The sequence below is a fragment of the Buteo buteo genome, chromosome 5 (assembly GCF_964188355.1).
Source record: "Buteo buteo chromosome 5, bButBut1.hap1.1, whole genome shotgun sequence".
Classification (NCBI taxonomy): domain Eukaryota; kingdom Metazoa; phylum Chordata; class Aves; order Accipitriformes; family Accipitridae; genus Buteo; species Buteo buteo.
In genome coordinates this window covers 24,019,929-24,039,324 of record NC_134175.1, presented here as the reverse complement: position 1 = coordinate 24,039,324, position 19,396 = coordinate 24,019,929, and the positions used below count along the sequence as shown (strand labels likewise).

Here is a 19,396-nt window from a genome sequence, read left to right as displayed (position 1 = left end):
AATCTTTAAGAGATTCTGCTTTTGATATGTCCATTTCTAATGAGAATCACTGAACTGAAGTTACTTAACAAGAATTACCAGTTATCTTGGTGACTTGCAAAACGTTCCACTCATTCTACAGAAACTAAGGCTTTCACTAGAATTTCTACATAATCTCCTATACTAATTGCTTTAATTCTTTGTTTGCTCCCTGCAACAACTACTTTCACTTCTACTTTTTCTTCCTTACATTAATCCACAATACTATCACCTTTCCCTCAGTTGCAACAACACAAGAAATAGCCTTAATTAGCACGTTTCGAAAATGTTATCACTAAGTGTTTGTAGCAATATGCACCCTGTGTCACAACCCCCTCTGCAGTTAATTCATTTCCCGTAACCAAATAAACAGCAAAAAAAAAAGTAATACAAGAATTTCTTTTAAACATGCATAAAATTTCACACAGAACAGCAACTAAAGGTTCAAGAAAATACACATTTGTCAATAGCTGGCTAAAAATCCAAAATATTTCATCGTTATATCAGTATCTTAAAGAATTATTCCCAAGAAAAACCCACTTTTCCTTTTTTCCCCTCTATTACCTGCTCCACATATAACCTCTTCAACAGAGATACATATTTAGAAATCTCCACGCACATTCATCTTTACCTCCTTCGGCAGTTCAGCATCTTTGTTTTCTATAGTGCCATAAAATAACTTCCTGGGAGGCACAGTATTGTCCTCTTGCACCAAATGCTTAGCTGTCTCAAACTTTTTTTTAAAAGAGATATTAAGACCCTTAATTACTGTCTTAATATTTCCTCCCCTGCCTTATACTACAGTGAAAGTACATTAACAACATATAATGCCTTATCTCTTCACTGAAGGGAAGATGTGCCTGACTGACTCCCTATCATTTCAAGGGTACAAGTTTTAATCCTCATGTGGATCAGTCCCGCCTCCATCTTTCAAGACAGAAGATCTGCCACCTTGCAAAGATTTGTAATTTCCCCTTTGCTATACATCCAAATCACCTGAAAAAAAATATAGTGCAAGTAAGAGATAATGCTTATTTACAGAGCATTTTCTTAGATTAGGCAGATCAGAAATTAAAGACCAGCTTGAACACTGGCTACAAATTTAGCTGATCAGGTACTGCAAGCAGAAACCAGCTGAAGTAAATGCATTTCAATTATAAACCAGTATCAGATGCTGCTCTCCAGAAAAAAGCAGTTCAAGATAACAACTGAGAGTGAGCAGGGTTACAACTTTCCAAAATTAGCCTGACATGACCTAATTCAACTTCAGTGGGAGTTTGATTGGGCCATGTGCTCACAGCAACATGAGTCTAACTGCTGCCTCTCAAAAGCCATAGTTAAATAAAAACTGTCTATTACTACCTTAATTAACCCAACCCAGCCACATACATTAATAATTACTTTTTTTTTTAATGGTAGCTTTCCTCAAAGTTTCCACAGAATTCTGTGAGCACTCAGAGACAGACTTTTAAATACGTATTTTATATATGTAGCAAGAGGGCTGCCAAAGAAAAGCCAGGACCATACCCTGGAAAGATAAACCCATCTATCAGTGTTTTACAATAAAGAAAAACCAGCTTCCTTTGCTGTGTGAGACAGTTTCTTTATATCCAAATCCCAGTGCTCTTATTTAATATAAGTTCCTAAATAAAAATTGCAGCCACCATTTGTTGCTATGAGGAGAAAACCCTACATCACTTCAACAATAGTATGTACCAGTAATGCTCAACTGTTGCTGCCAGGGATTTTTTCCATATAACATGCAAATACATCACCTGTCATACAAAAATATATTCTTAACATTCAGTTGCTATAAGATTAATTTATTTGCAGTGCCAGGAATGCAGCCTCGAGGGGAAAAAAAAAAATTAAAAATGGCTTTGTTGCTTTCATCTTTATGTTATTTAACGTGAATGTTTCATTACAGCAATATATCTACGACCAATGAGAGGGATCATTTACCTCTTCAGCTACTTAAATTCTATTTAAATGGCCATTATGAGTGACTGTAGAACTAATTAATTTATCTTCAAAACAGTCTCAGAATTCAGGAAGCATTTTGTAGATATAAGAGGCAGATATTTAACAAGTCTCAAAATAAATATTTGACAAAGCCAATAGAGTAAACACACATCTCAAAACATTTATCCAGGAAGCCATAGTTGGCTCTTTTTAGCTCGAGTTAAGGGGTATATACACATACTGGCTGAAGTTAAGATGGATTTTAATTTGTCAATTTTTTTGTGAAAATAGAAGATGGAAGAATAATGAATCTATCCATGAGTGATTTAGTAAAGCATAAGAAAGTATATTTTTCCCCAAAAGTGCAAGCTTAGGTTGAGAATGAGCAGTTGTTTTTGAACTTCTGCATTTCAGTAGCTCCAAATTCCATGGGCAAATCTTCAGATCTGAAATAAACACCATTCCCCAACCTCTACTTCTCCTGGCATCAGGAAACAGCTATCTGAATCTTTGCATTTTTAATACCTCCAGACTGTGGGCTCTAGATGACACCCGATCCTAAAGCATTTGCAAAATTCTAGCTGGAGGGACTAGCAACCAACTACTACTCAAATCTGTCTGGATTATCTTTAAGATAGAAGAGAAGACTATTATGACTACTCAGATGTATGATTGTTTTAAATTACCAGCTGCACATTATGAAGCAGTAAGGATTAAATTTAAGGCTTCAAGAAGCTGTTTTGTCCTTAATCTTATTTTTTGTTTTTATAAAAGTTTTTTTTTAAAGATAGGCTGGATTTCTTATATTTATGCCCTGACCAAATATGAACACACACACACACAAAAAGATACTCCATTCTACACAGATATGGCTGTGAGATAAACATGTTTTGACATCCTAAAAGGCAAAAATTACATAAAAATTAAGTGTAATATTTAAGAGAAGAATTGCTATATTTTATGACAACAGTAATTTGTTATATCTAACATGTATTAAGGTCTCAATTAACTTACTTTTAGTCTTCTTGAATCATTTATAGTCTAGATACATCTTTCAATATACCACTGTTAATTGTCCCACAAAAAACTGCAACCAAAAGATTGTATAAAGTAACTTTTTTATTTCTCCATTATTTTTCTGGATGGATTTAGCTCAAGAGACTAACAGTATTCTGCTGTTTTCACAGATCTTTCATATAGCTGTAAGGAAACATTTTTAAAAGAATGCCTACAATTTTCCTTAATAATGAAATTTTAAATTGACTAGGTTCATCAGTAGTGTTTTCAGGCTCAGTTCCATTTTTAACTATATCTGAATTTCCACTTATTATTCAGGAACTTTTTATTCTGGGTGATTTTACTGGAAATCAGCAGAAAAACATTTACAAATACTTAGTTAACTGTTGGCTGAATTCATCAGGCTTCACATAATTAACCATACACTAGTCACACCTGCTTTGAAATTTACAGGACCATAAATACAGTACTAGGAGGCCACACACCTCACTTTCTGTCACTCAAGAACTATTCAATGTACAACATGTTTAATACCTTATCAAAAATACAGATGCAAGAGTGCTCTTACAGTTCATGGGCTATACTCTTCTGCAGAAGATTTCCCATATGACTATAACCTGTTTAATTTAATAATCTAGAAGTTATGGTAATATAGACTGTCACGGCTTGTGCAACTAAGCTTACTAATGTTCTCAAAGCATTCTGACAACTTTAACAGAAAGGCTGGAAGAGTGCCCAAGTAAGGTATCTAGTAGGTAATTCAAAGCTTCCCAACAATTCCATAAAAACTGTACTTTGCTAAAGCAACACTTCTGTCCTCAATGTTGAGGTGGCAAAACTAAATCTTACAGCACCAAAATGGGTTCTAGAAGGAGTCACAAGGGCTGGGAAAGGGACCATGCAGACTCCAGTGCCTAGAACAGGGGTCAGTAATACTGCAGGGATCTGTGTGCCACAGCCTGCTTCTATTTTCATCCTTTCAGCTTCCTAGAACACCCTCTGCCTCCACAGTGCTGCAGGTGTACGGGATTCACACTGCCAGGAGCAGCCCCATCCCTGTCAGATGCAGCAGTAGTAGAGCTTTACAAATAAAACACCAGAGTGGCAAATGAGGCCATTCTTGCTGCTGGAATGGCCCATCTCCATCTCTTAACCTAGTCAAAGCAGACAGACAACTGTGCTAGGCAGCATCCTACTTTGCTTATGCTTATGCCTAAAGCCAAATTTGCATATTATGAAAATGGAAGGTGACACAATAACACAAAACAGTTTGAGTCAGTAGAAACGTACACTGCAGCACTCAATTATAGATGGGTGAATTAAGCACTGTGTTACAAATTTAATCCCACCCCCCCGTCTCGCTTTGCAAGTCAAGCTAGATCTTTCAGTATTAAAAATTCCCTTAAAAATTACTTGAAGATCTTATCACCCAATAACTGAATTAATTCAGCTTGTAATTTTCTACCCTTGGAGAAGCACAAGCACAAGTAATTTTGTAGGAACCTTGCCTTCCTATTTTGGGGGGATAGAAAGGGACAAGGAATTATCTTTACACCTTTTTTCCTCTCCCGTCTAAATCCCCTGCACAGCACTAACTCCAGTCACATTTGGGGAGCCCAATTAGATGACTATTACCAGAGTCAAGCAGAGTCTGTTCTGCATTGCACAGTGCCAAGCTCGGACACTGATTCCAAATGGTGACTGTTTACTGGTTCTACAAATAGTATTATCAGCCAAAAGGCACCATGTCTTATCAACTCTCTTTACCCATTTATACTGTAGGCACTTTCCCAGTAAAAGGTTGCTTTTTTTTTTTTCAGTGTGCCAAGTCCTCATTTTGACCAAAATTGCTTACAAAGACTCCATCCTACAGCTACTTTTGAAAGCATCAGTATCTTCACTATCTTAGTGTTTAATTCAAATAATATCATTCCTAATCACAAACTATTCTTTTTGCATTCTATAGCCGTAAATATTATCCAATTAAAGCCGTCTTAATTTCACAAAACACTTTTTATTGATAAAGAACTCTCAACATACAGAAACAGTTGTACCTCCATTTAAATACCTGCCTCTATTCAATTACTCTTTCAAATTCTTATTTAGAAAAGGCTATCCAACTGTTTAGATTACACCACTAACTCAGCTTCTTTACAGGTTCTTAATTCTTGGAACACAGCGTAAGAGTGTGTCTGCTAGTCATGATCTTGCTTCTGTAACAGGAGGTTAAGGGGTCTGATCCCTGGCTTTGGATCCATATGCTATGTTGATTTTATAATAAATAACAGATAATCTAATCTGGAAGAAAACTACATGGCGCAAACTAGTGCTCTTTGAACATTATACCAAAGTTAGTATCTACCACAGATATGCAAAAGAAAAGTCAGATTTCAAAACACTGTAAGACTGTTGGAGAGAATCTCAACAGCCTGATATAAGACTGGTTCTACTGCTCAAAGCTGTCTGTGAACCACGACTGAATAGGCAGGCCAGACTTTTCAAAGGTACCATAACGTTAATGAACTTACTGGCCTGTTTTTAACAGAGGTCTGAATCCTTCTGAATATCCCCACAGGCTTCTGAAGTTGGGCATCCAAATACCAAAGCACCCAAGATTAGAGACCATTTTGGAAAATGTAATCTGTGTTCAGCAGTTGCCTATACAAACAATTCTCTTGTAAGCATTTAACTCATTCTTTGCAGAGCACTGTGGAATATACAAATGTGATAAACTTCACATGGAAAAACTCTGTTCTGTTTGCCATTTCTGTTGCATATAAATAGAAAGGTCACAGGTTTTACATTTTACAGTACCATGAAATAAGAATCTTTCTCGAAATTACTCAAACCATTAAATGACAGAGATGGAAATGCCCGACTTACTGTAAGGTGTTGTATCAGTAGGGTCAGGAGGTGGAAAATTTTCTGTGAAGTTAACATTACACAAGTCTGTACTACAGCAGCAGAAGCGATATGTTCCATTCTGAATCAAGGAAGGGGTGGTTGTAACTATACACTCCTCAAAGTGACACTCTTGTGGGTCTCCTATATGAGACCAGCAACCTGTAAAAAGAAGCAAATTAAAGAATACTTTTTAAAGGAGGCATAAAATTAATTCTATTGCATGGACAATTAAACATACCTATAGAAATCCATTACCTAATTAAACGTTACAGTGGGGTGAAAATAGTTATCATAATTTGCTTGTCTGACTTCACTATCACCTTTTAAACCAAAAACTGAAGAATTTCTTTCAGAATTTACCACAGCCAAGAAGAAATATGGGCAGCAGTGAAGGCCAACATCAGAGGCATCCAGCTGTCAACCTCAGTATGACAAAACCTGAATTCTTGAGCCTTCTAAGCAGAAGTATGGCATTCCCCATTTCTCTGATACCACAGACAATATTACCACCCTCTGGCCCACAGTCTAGATGAAATTGTGACCTAGTCCCCTTCTTAGAGCTAGGCCACAGGCTGCATCTATAGTTTGATGCCTCTTGCATAATTTCTAAAAATTCTGTCCTTCCTCATTGTCAACATCACTGGACTCTTCTACAGGATCACAACTTATTTCTTGGTTCATGCAGGCCCCTTCTCCCTGCAGCAACTGTTCCTTCCCAAGTATGGTCAATGGCAGTTAAATGTCATTTATGCACAAATGCCTGAAAGGGAAAGAGGCAGCGTGGGGGCAGAGGTAAGCAGTCAGATTGCTTCTTTCAGCAGTTTACCAGATCAAACATAAAAAACCAACATTGAGTACAACTTCACAGGATGTTTCTAAATGCCAGTTTTCATTCAGTCTTATACTACATTAACTTTCATCCAAGTAACCAAGAGCAGAGTCCTTGAGAATGGTAATCAAAACACGTCTCCAGCAACTGCAAAACCCTTCACCCCTCCCTCCCATCACTCTCCCCACAGAATAGCAGCGAATTGACAGTTAGTGACATGTGACAGTTTTGCACTATAGTGGCAATTTTCTATGTAAACAAACATACAATCAATATGAATATACATTTTTATTTAATGAGACACTTATTTTTAAATTTATCATTACATCAATACAAATACTGAGATAGAGTCAAGCCATTTTCCTCTGGACATCCTAAGTAACAAGCAAGTGGAGTGTTTTTTCTTTCAACGGTGCATTGGTCTCTTTTAGAAGTTATTTATTTCAAACAAACTTTCTGTTCATATTTAAAATCGCTAAATGGGAAGTTTAAAATTATGCATTTGTACAATGCATAAACAAAATGTCTAGCGTTGCAGCTGTGCATCTTCGTATTGGCTGGCTAGATCACAAAAAAAAGTGAAAAGAATAGCAAAACTACTGCACTTACACTGAAATGTTACATACCTTGTTTTACAAGATGTATGTCTCCTTCTCGTGTTTTTTCCCAAAGTCCATAGCAGGTACTACCTTTCATGCACAAAATTGTGCCATTCTCCTGGGAGATTCGGCTCTCACTGATTCCATGGTCCTGCTGATATGGGTCCTTAAATGCACACAGCCGCTCCTCACTCTGCGCAGCTTTAGACAAAGAAAGAAAAATATTTTTTGTCAGTGATTTTATGCATGAAATATTAACTTTAATAAAAGGACTATTACAGTATTCTGGAAACCTACATTCAAAACCATCCTGAATTATATATATCCATTCTTGTACTCCAACAGAAATAAAAATCAGGTCTGTCCCGAAGTTACTTTCATAAAGAGGACAAAAAAACCTCAGCAGATGTTTCAAAATGAATGTGCAAATGTTTAAAGTTCACAGGTGCAGAATAAAAATTTCATTGCATAGTCTGCATCATCTGTATCATTTGTCCTCAAGCATAAGTTATGCAACTGTTAGCTGGTTTCTTCAGTAACTGCATGCGTTACTTAATTGTTTGCAGATCCTAAACCAAGATGATCTTTTTCAGACTGTCATCCAACCCAGTGCCTATGTAATTCAGAGGGTTTTTTTGACTCTCTTTCTACTGACCTATCTCTTTTTTCTACATGTTATCCAGCTGTTGCACTGATATTTACTTCTTTTTGCTCAGCAATGTATCAGTCTGGGCTATTTCACACAATTTCATTAATGACCACCAAGAGAAATACTAACAGCAGAGTAAAACCCATACAATTGTCCAGCAGTTCTGGGAAACACTGCCTGTAAACAGGAGCAACACTGCATGTAAAGTCTCCCTGTGGCATGTCCAGCAGGAACATGATAAAACATACAAAGAGATCACAAAAATACATACCCATGATCACTTGAAAAATCTTTGGGGCTTTTTATTAGAAGAAAAACAAAACAAAAACCACCCACAAAAAGCATACTGATTTTTAGAAGAATACTTAATCAACTTCAAAAATTCAGTATCTTAATAACTCGTATGTTTTACCCATATGATTTACTACTTTTTTGTTTATATCACCTCAATGAAAGGACTCAGCCATGCTGATATGCCTCTGTCATCTTTTCTAAAGATGAGTAGGAAGAGAAGAGAAAACACATTCAAACAATAAATTCTTCAGAAAGGCATCAAGTCCAAGATAAATAAATCCTACATTTGTAGTGAATATGATATTTCGATGGTTTTGTTCTTCCCTTGAATGATTTTATAAAGCGCATGGAAAGCTAGGTGTGTAATTACAAGGTGCTTAAATATTATTCAGTAGTACAGCTCAGCAAACATCCAATTGCAGTAAGAATTTGTACTACGTATCTCAACAACTAGATTTCACCCAGTTCTTTAATTCCCATGAAAGCACTGGTAGCAGAGATGCAAGGTGGAGTAGATTGGTCTTTTGGGAAAACAGATTTTGAACTTAAAATAAAATTATAGCATATGTAATTGTGAATTATTAAAGGTACTGTATATGTATAAAGTACCTCCTCACTGAGGATTTATTTATTTGATCGTTCTACAGCACGGGCCCCAAAGCAGCCATGTTTCAGCAAGGCAGACTCACTGCAACAATGCTGTTTCATTGTGTCACCAACACAGACAATTGGGTAATAGAAAGACAAACCAAGAGACTGAGATACGTGTCTCACTTCTAAGGCTGTTACTATTCACTAAGGAGTCAAAATTCATAATTCTCTTATGCTGAGACAACCATAAATAGCTGCACCATCCAGAAAAGCAGTCTGTCAGTGTCTCCCAGTTTATTCTGTGGCAGCAGTAATTAAACCAGCACAATTTAGCTTATATTTTAGTAGTCTGGTAGGGTGTGTACGATCAGTTGAGCTGCATGTCAGCTCAGTGGCAGTAAAACTCTGCTGAGAAGACAGGAACTCCTTAAGCCACTGTAATTCAATCACTTGCAGCTCCATGTAGTCCAATAACCTGGCCAGCAGTCCATGCTACTCACCCACCTCTCCGTACACTGATCAGTGTGCAATTAACACTTTACATCTAGAACTAGAGTTTTAAAGTGATAAATACATTTATTTTAAGGCAGTGGCTTCATATTCATAAACTCAGTGGCCTAAATTTCATATACAATTTTTTTCTTTCTAAATGAGTAGAGTTAGTCAAGTTACTGAGGACAAAAAGGTCACACATTAACAGCTAGCATATGCTGCCTCGAGCAGTACTCGCCAGTCGCATGTAGTTTTATTCTCAGGAACAGCTGAGTATGCCAGGCGTGAAGCATCTGTCCTGCATTCTCTGCTCCATGACATGGGACTGGCCAAGAAACAATGCATGAAAAGGACAGTACTTCACTGCCATAATGAGACTGGAGCTGACTAATTTTTGAATATCAAAAGGAGAAAAAAATTATAACGAAACTATAATTTTCAAGAGAGAACAGGACAGAATTATACAGCCTTGTGAAACACGACATATCTGCTCCTAGGGACACCATGAAGGTTTTAAAATCAGTTGCATGTGGTAGCTGAGTGGGACTAAGGTCATCCAAGATGTTGTTTACAGAATGCTCAAACTGCTACAAGATAAGCCCTTTCATAATTTGCCTTTATTGTGAAAAAGAAATTTAAAAGACCAGAATTTATAAAGCAGCCACACAGATTTGGTTTCCTTATCAAAAACCTGTGGTTTAAAAAAAAAAAAATCTAGGGAAGTCCACTTTCATAATACCTCGATAGGTTTAACAAAAAAAAAAAAAAAAATTAACTTCTGAACTAACAGAAGAAAAAGAAAAAAACCCCTTTGTTTTTGCTTTCTCCTCAGAAATATAGTTACATATATCATGTCTGTGCTCCAGAGACACAGACAGCTTTAATTGTCTACTTTTCTGGTCTCTTCATCTTTCTATAAGTCTCTTAAGATCAAGGTTGAGAGGCAGGAACATGCAGAAGATACTTGAAAAAAGAAAAGTTGTTAACTGTTGTGCTAGATGCTGTCCAACCATACACTATAGAAAACAACAGTTGCTACCAAAGGCTTTTCTGATTTAAGAAAAAGTAATGCTCTATAAAAATACCTGCAGAGGGGAAGAAGGGACAAGCAGGAGAAAGTACAACACCCACTGCTAGCAACCTGAGTGTCCATCTTTATCAGTTTACTAGCAAACTAATCAAAATGCAAGTTAACTTGCCACAATTCAATGTCAGATGATCTCACTGGGAAACTTTTCCAACGAAAAATAAAGGTTACTCACCCAACAACTAGAGTTTTCATGCTGATCACTGCACATTCCTTCTTCGATTATAACTTAGAGTAGTACAACCCCTGTGGGAGCAGTACCCACTGCAATACTCTGCTGACCCCTGCCCCCTCCCTGATGGCACGGAACATCTGGAGAACGGGGGACACGTAACAAAAGCTACTTTATTTTTCTGTATGGCCTCTGTAGGTTCATTGTTGAATCTGTAATGCCGAAGAAAATTGGGTAGGGCATTCAGATGTCCAGAAACTGTCTTGAAGAACAACAGAATAGATGAGCTGCTTCAATTTCTTTGCGTGATTTTGGCACATTCCTGCTCTGGGAATCTGGCAGTAAGGTTGCTGTCTTCCAGGCAGTGGAAACTAGTCAGCTCTAAAAACTTTTAGTATTAGAATACTTCTAAGTCAGGCCTTGAAAGCAACCTCCATCCTAGATGAGTATGCCTTAAACCTTCCCCAAAAGAAATGGAGATAGTACTACAAAATATACAGAAGTGCTGGGGTGCCTGTTCTAAACTTTACCTATTTCAACAGAAATCTTACCCTTCAAGGTAAAATACTGTTGCTCATTTGGATTTACATGTGTTCCTCGTGGATGACCATTTACGTCAGTTTTCAGTCACCATGGAAGCCAACAGCTATGCATGGTACATTCAGAGCTGAAACACATCTACCTGACCCTTGGGAGCTCAGCACCTGCAATGTGAAGGGCAGCCACTAATGGTCTCTGTAGCAGCTTAGCTGGAAACAATTCCAAAGCTGCTCCTTCCAAAACTCCATCCTTGGAGACATTCAAAAGCCATCTGGACATGGTCCTGGGCAACTGGCTCTAGATGATCCTACCTGAGCAGGGGTGTCCTGGTTTCAGCTGGGATAGAGTTAACTGTCTTCTTAGTAGCTGGTGCAGTGCTATGTTTTGTGTTCAGTGTGTGAAGAATGTTGATAACACTGATGTTTTCAGTTGTTGCTCAGTAGTGTTTAGACTATAGTCAAGGATTTTTCAGCTTCTCATGCCCAGCCAGGGCACCTGACCCAAACTGGCCAACGGTGTATTCCACACTATGTGATGTCCCATCTAGTTTAGGAACTGGGAAGGGGGGGGCAGGGATTCGCCACTCGGGGACTGGCTGGGTGTCGGTCGGCAGGTGGTGAGCAATTGCCCTGCGCATCATTTGTACATTTCAATCCTTTTATTACTACTGCTGTCATTTTATTAGTGTTATCATTATCATTATTAGTTTCTTCTTTTCTGTTCTATTAAACCGTTCTTATCTCAACCCAGGAGTTTTACTTCTTTTCCTGATTTTCTCCCCCATCCCACTGGGTGGGGGGGAGTGAGTGAGCGGCTGCGTGGTGCTTAGTTGCTGGCTGGGGTTAAACCACGACAAGAGGGTTGGACAAGATGACCTCCAGAGGTCCACTCCAACCTCAACTATTCTGTGATTCTTGCAGGACACAGGTCTCAAGGTACTCAATGTGCAGCAACCAGACATAAAAACAATATTCCTTAGCTGGGCTACCTGCTATTTTTGTCTCCAAGGAGGTGAAATGGTAGGGTAAGACCAGAACTACTGGATTCTCTTGTTTGTCTTCAGTTCACAGAGATCCAAACCCAAGGAAATACCTTAATGTTAAGATCTTTATTAAACAACAAGAGCAATTAAAATAAACTTACATATCCCTATGAAGACTGAAGCTCTTGAACTGATCCATTTGACATATCCAGTTCATTTGCTAGCTATGTCAGAAAAATGAAGGGCAAGGCCCCTGCAGACAGATGCGCTCACCAGATACTAAGGACCCATGAACAGTTCACTGTACAGTGCTCCTTTCCTTACAGATTTCACAGACCCAAGATACACCAGCAGTGTATCCTCAAATTGGCAAAATGCAGAAGCCATTTACAGATCAAGCTATACACGAAATGTCCCGGCATACAAACAAAACCAAGACCTAGCACAAAAATAAGTGGCAGCACAGATTTCACAGGACATCTGCTGCATGGCTGAAGTCATCTTTCAGAGCCCTGCTCTTACTAAAAGAAATCATGTTGTTCCAACTCTTTTACAGGTCCTTTCAAGCTATCCATCTCATTACCCCTGCACAAGTTAAGCCTTACAAAAATAACTGCAGTAAAATCATTAAAATTAATTTGGATTGCAGTTTCTTTGTAAATGTGTAAGTCTATAATAACTCTTCCATCATTAAGTCTAAAGCACAACAAACAGAAAAAAACCTGCCAACGATGCATGTATTCCCCCAAAGATTATAAATCTACTGAATCAAATGAGCAACTTCTTTTTGGTCGGGGGGTGGGGGTGGACAGCTCTGGAGAGTTCACTGTACTTCAATACAATTATCTGATTAAATCAGTAGGTGACAAAAGTATAATTTCATATTTTTAAAATTACAACTATGAAAAGGAGAAAGTCTCATTAAAGGGTACCTCCAAAACTGGAAAACAGCTATTTATTATTTCTTTCACAATATATAAGAAGCAAGAGAAGGACTTTCGGTACTTTTATTAACTTTATAAGGTAAAATTCATAGTAAACTATATTTGTTCATCACAGAACTCATACATTCAGGTCTTTTCTAATTCACCTTTAATAAAAGACAATGAGAGAGATTTTGAAACAAACAAATGGCAATTGAATGCTTACATGTCATACGCCACTGAAAAATTTGCTACTACAGACAACTGTAGTAGCAACAAATAGGCTGAAATGCCTATTTTCCATTCCTCTTGAATTTGTGTACCAGACAAACTATGTCAAAATAATTCAAGAAAAATAATAAAATGAACTCAAAACTTCCTTTCTCTCATCCAGCAGAGATTTCCAACAAAGACAAGGGAGGGCACCATTCCCAGAAGTCCTACCAAGGGAAAAACGAGCGAGAACGGGACAAGCTCTTCACTTCCCTATCATAAACCAGAAAAAAACGAAAATGAGTTCTGTTGCTCTCCAGCCCATTTTACACCTATATTTATAAAAAAATGCACTTTACTGTTCAGTTTAAAAAATATGCTTAAAACACAAGCAGCATTACGACTGAGTATGGGTGCTTCAAGAAGTAATTTAAGAAACATTAAATGTTCTTAGCTTTCCTGCTTGGCTGCCATTACCGCTGTATCTGATCACCACATGCACATTAGCAGACTTGACTTGAAGCAGACTGTGAAACCTTATTGTCACATTCCGAAAGGAGAATGGGGAAACAGACTATGTTAAATTACTTTCCTGAAATCATAAAGGAACTAGGAATTGCCCATAGTTTCCTAAGTCCATCCTGTGGCTCACACTTACTGCCGCAGTGCTCTGGGGGGCACGGAGTTCGTCCCCATGCCACTATACAGGCTCAAGAAAAAGCACTGGGGCTTCAAGAATTTCCTTTTGGCATACGGCTCAGGTTTTGATACGATTACAATCTTAGCATTTATCAGTTCTACCGCCAACAAAAAAGCTGAAAAAACAAGTTATTATAGGAAAAACACTATACTGATGTTTTCAGTATTTTCTCCCTGTAACCATACTGCGATTTCCAACTGCTCAGGAACAGAGAAGCGATTCACACAAATATGTAAATTCTGGATGTTGGTAATGGTTCGCTACAAAAACACCCTGAGATGTATTTATTATTTGAATATTTGCATTCATTCCCCACTGAAGATATTGCTGGACAGCAAAGATCAAAAGAAAATTATAAGAGCATCTACTGTCTGTGTCAGAAATCTTGTGTGCTATGAATACACAATTCATCCATACTAGGATGAGTTTAAACAAATGAATATGCTGTTATTGCTTTTAATATACAAATTCTTCCATGATCATTGTGTGTTCTAGGAAAACATAATTACTGAAAACAATTACAACAGAAATACTAGAAGTTACAGGAATCCAACTGCAAATCCTTAGAACATGAGTCATGTTTTCATTAATAGCATAGGAAGTCAGTTCCATTAGTACTTAATCGACACTTCCTGACCTTACATCTATTCGATGCAGTACATGGAATTTGCATCAAGTGCAAAGGGAGGGGGAAAGGAAGGATAAAGGACCTAAATGTTACTCAAATGCTACAAAGAATTGCTCTACTTCATGTTCTAATTGTCGGGATTAAAAATAAATAAATAAACTAACAAACATTTGCCACTTTACGATTAATGCCAGGCAATACATTTTGTGATGCAACAGTCATGAATAAAAGAATCTGAGATAACTGTCACAACAAACTTGCATGTAACCTATAAGAACAGACTTGCTAGCATCACAGACGACATAGAGGGGTACCATGTTGGTAATTATGTCCAACTGCCTTCATGACCACACAGGTGAAGACTTGAGAAAAGACAAAAAATTAAAAAGGTTTCTGAGCATTTGTTTGCCTGTAACGGGATTTCTTTAAATACAGGCTACCATACATTCAACTGGGAACCTCATTAGGCTGCAACAGATTTTTTCTGAAACAATTTAGGGTTTTTTTTCTGTAACTTGTCCTTTGAATTAGTGAGATTTTCATCAGAACAGCCATAGACACAAAACCTGTTTTCTTTTGGCCCTGTCAGCTCTCTATGGAGTTATTTTATTTACACAATACAGGGAAACATCATCACCCTCAAGGCAGGGTTACGAGATAGCACGTGTCTTCATAATGCAAACTATTAAAAGGAAGGCGATTAAAGTAATGTACATCAGGAGGCTCCTTTGAGTATATCCTTTCAACTACTGATAGCTGAATTCTGGCGTGATGTAGAGAGAAACAGAATCCTGAAGAAATCATCACTTAGCAAGCACTCTACTGCTGCTTTTTTCATCTTTTTCTCCTCGGAGGTTTTAATTACAGATATTTCTAAATGTGTATACACTTATGTAAAAATATATCACAAGCAGATGCATTTTGAAAGAAGACATTCTTCTACAGACAGACCATCCTTAATACTAACTTAGAGCTGGAAGAAAAAAGCTAAACTGCTGGTAATCTTCCATGTATTTACACTGGTCAAGAAGAGAAATAGTCTGCTTAAGGACTGGACATGAGCGCTTGAGGGTCTAAACCAACCAGAAACGGCCTGGGGACTTTCTGAGCAAGAGGTCAGGAGCAGCACAGTGCAACACACAGCCAGTGAGCAGACAGCACAGCCTATTGCTTTACAGCAAACTTCTATACTAGAAGTCCTCCAGGTGGGCTCCACAAATGCAACCACTAGATTAATATTTCGAAGACATGAATAAGAAAGAATGGAAATTTACACGAGAAAATACAGGAACTTCCAGGAAAGAAGCAGGAGAGTAAAGAAAAATGCTTCAGAAATTTACATCTGTTGTCATAAGCTTTCCTCTCCTTCCAACAAGAGGAGAGGAAATAAACACATCACAATCATTAAAGCTCCTCCTATATTTTATAGGACATACTATGTACCTCAAGATATATTGCAAAATATATTTTGACAAATCCCTTGCAGTTTATACTCAAATGTTAAAATCTGGAATAATCTGTTCACAGTACTGCATATCCTTAGCCTTCACTGATGAAAATTATTTTGGTTTTGTCTGCTTTTGCTGTGTAACATCGCAGTTTCAAATGCTGGCAATTACACAGAGCCAGGCTTTGATTGAGAACTAATGCCAAAACTAAAATGATTACTAGTACTGATATCCATTCCAAAATGATTAAGTGACTGCACATGCAGATGACTAAATCATTTATGTTCATTACAAGACCCTTTTCCATCAAAATAGCATGCAACTAGAAAACTCAAGTGCCTTTTTTTCTGTACATGGCTATACTTAGTCCTTCCTTCTCCTCAATCTAACCTTTGTGCAAGTAAATTTGAAGTCTCTTTTCTCTCTTTACTCCCTTTCTAACACATTGTTGTCTGCTGATGAACACTACTAGCAGTGACAGAGGCGCCAACCTTTTCCTATTGTGTATTCTTCAACAGTATGTGGGTATGTTGGTGTTTCAGCTTCATTCTGAAGTACCAGTGGTCTTTTAGCACTAAATGAATAAAATAGAACTAGATCACGTGGCAGCTGTGTTGTATCTCGCATGTTGTGCACAAGGTTCACACTTCACTTCCCACCCAGGCACTGCTGCTGTCTTGCACCACTGCAGTACATGGTCCGTGGCCTCCTCTCAGCCCCGTCTGGGACGTCCTGACCCTCTTAGCATGGCCTCACAGCCAGAGGGCCACCAACACATGCCCCCCTTGCAGCCCCCTAATGTTGTATGTCTCTGCCCTGATACATTCACCATACCAGGAATTCCATGAATTGGAATTAACGTAAATAGAGAGGTATGGAGTGGCCAGAAAGTAAATAGTCAACTCAAATTCTTCAGTGAAGGCCTTGTTCTCCTTTTCCCCAAATTTACTCTCAAAGGAAGTGTTACCTTAGAACCCATCTTAAGCGAGAGAAGCCATGCAGGAGGAGAGCAACAGGATGGCAGAGATTTATTGCTAGCAGCTGTCAAATTATGTAGTCCCCAAAAGGTGCCAGATTTTATGCAAAAATACCTGCGCTTACTGCCCATAAACTGTGTCACTGCCTTATTTCCACAATCTTCGAAATGTCTGAGGACAACCAGACCTCCTCGCTGTGCAAACCTCAACCGAATCGGGCACTACCACAGAATCAAAATTTCATCCATCTAGTAAGAGCACAAGATACAGTGGCAAGAAAGCTAGCAACACCTGTGTTCTGGCATAAAATTTGCTGGGACAAAATTCAAGAATTTCAAGCAAATTTGAACCAACAGAGTTAATACTGGTTCACAGTTTACATTAAGAGGCTGAGGCATTTTTCAGCTGCTATGGGAAAAGATTCAAGCTGAATCTGTAATGAGGACATCTCATTTACTCAGCCAGGGTCAGAGAAGGACAAACTACAGAATTAAAACCAACTGTCCTGAAGTCTCAACTACAGCCCTAACAAGTTGACCTTTGACTACCTCTACTTTGGCCACTAATCGGAGCTTCCCTCACCTTACAAGATTTCCTCCAGAATGTATACATCTAAACCAGAAAAAAAATCTACCTCTCAATGATTCAGCATTCTCCTTAACGTTGTTTTATAGCTGTGTTCAGCCAGTACGCAGTTAGGACATTTGTTTTTATTGTGTAAGTCTGTCCAGTTCAGCAGGTTTCTTCCTTCCATCTTTCTCCCCTATGCTAAATTACCATTGATTTTTAACAAGACAGAACTAAAACAAAATGTATGTAACAAACAGGTAGTGGAGGAAGGTTATTAATCTGTCCAATATGAAATTTCTAAATAAATCACCTGCTACCAGTGAAAAACCCACTCTGGCATGTTAAAAAACAATAACATCATCTTAGTTCAACGATTACACAGGACTGACAACATTTTATCACACAACTTTTCACTTAAGAAACAGTTAAAGGCTTTGCAGCAAGAGATTACAGAAGGTTTGGGGTTTGTTGTAAAAATAGTAAAATATCATGGCATTTTAGCATTCACTTTATTAGGTTTAAAGTACTCATCTTCGTAATCTGACATCAACTTATAGCCAGCATTTCCAAAAACTTCACATTCCGTATTAAAACAAAATCCAGTCAGTGTGTCCTGTGTAGAAATGCGAGGGTCCAAGCATAGTCAAGAAGCCCTCTGAAAAAGCTGTCAAGCTCAAATACTGGAAAGCAGAGGTAAATTAGCATAAAACTTATACAATTAAACCATTAAATACCGTAGAAGTGTCAAATCATGGAGCATGTTTAACACTGACTTAAGGGAGAATCTAATCTAAACACATTAGTGGAGCACAAAGCATGAAAACATTTACTCTTGACTGAATGTTTGGGTTTTGCAATAATTTTAGAGCTCCAGCTCCCACTTCAATAATCTTAGAGCTCCCACAATTTTAATAAAGTTGAAGATGACGATTTTCTGTGGGGGTTCACATGGCAGAAAGCATCTCTGTAGCTTCAAATCACGTTGTCCGGTTTGCACCATCTTCTTGTCTCAAGATGAAACGGTTGCTTATTTTACCCCATGAGCAAACAGGAATTCCAATTACACACAGTTGAATCAGCTCAGAAAGAACCTACTCACAGACTCATGGTGTTGGGCAAAAGAAAGTGATACATTTTCAACGAAAACTATTTTGTAGGCCAGCTTTAATGTATACCTTCCACTTTATTTAAGTATTACTCCAACTCAAGCTAAAGGTCATTTAAGCCCAGATTTCTGGAAAAACGTAGGGAAGGAAGTAGCTGGCTTTCACTGACTTGATGGGATTTTGGACATCCAACTTCTCCAGGTCTCCTGGAAAAATCCCAGCCTACATTTAATCTTCTGAAAGCGTGAATATGTATATTACAGGATTTAAACAAACCTACCATTTTTCCAATTTTTTTAAAAATATTATTCACTTCCTAAATGACTATATCTCCATTCAGAGAAATGTATGTTCATGTTACTGTTTAGCAATTATGTCAGAACAGAAATCATCACAGCCTTAGTCACACATAATCTTTTCCAGTGGCCAGTGTCTATTCACAGAACTGAAAAAGCCTGAATTCTTATCTTTACCCTAGACTGGAGTTCAGGGATTTTTTTCTGGGTATAAGTGTCTGGCTTTTGTTTATCTGGGCTGTCAAAGTGAAGTATCTGCATGGAATAACACAGGAAACTCTGCAGCAAAAGCAACAGTAAAGCAAACTAATGATGTGGTATTTCTCCCTCAAACTCAGATGCAACTAACTTCCCAGAGCAAAGCCAATTATTCCAGAGTCTACTTCAGATTCCCTTGAA

The 19,396-nt window shown here is 37.9% G+C and overlaps 1 protein-coding gene across 2 annotated transcripts in view; it reads right to left on the bottom strand.

The window, feature by feature from the left end:
* The window catches only part of BMPR2 (bone morphogenetic protein receptor type 2), a 113,981-nt gene that overhangs the window by 49,585 nt on the left and 45,000 nt on the right, over positions 1–19,396 (bottom strand). For both annotated transcript variants that reach the window (XM_075028168.1, XM_075028169.1), the window contains exons 2-3: positions 7,357–7,530; positions 5,881–6,060 (exon numbers count right to left, since the gene is read on the bottom strand). In XM_075028168.1, the coding sequence (XP_074884269.1) occupies positions 5,881–6,060; positions 7,357–7,530 (354 nt within the window). The remainder of the gene's footprint in view (positions 1–5,880; positions 6,061–7,356; positions 7,531–19,396) is intronic.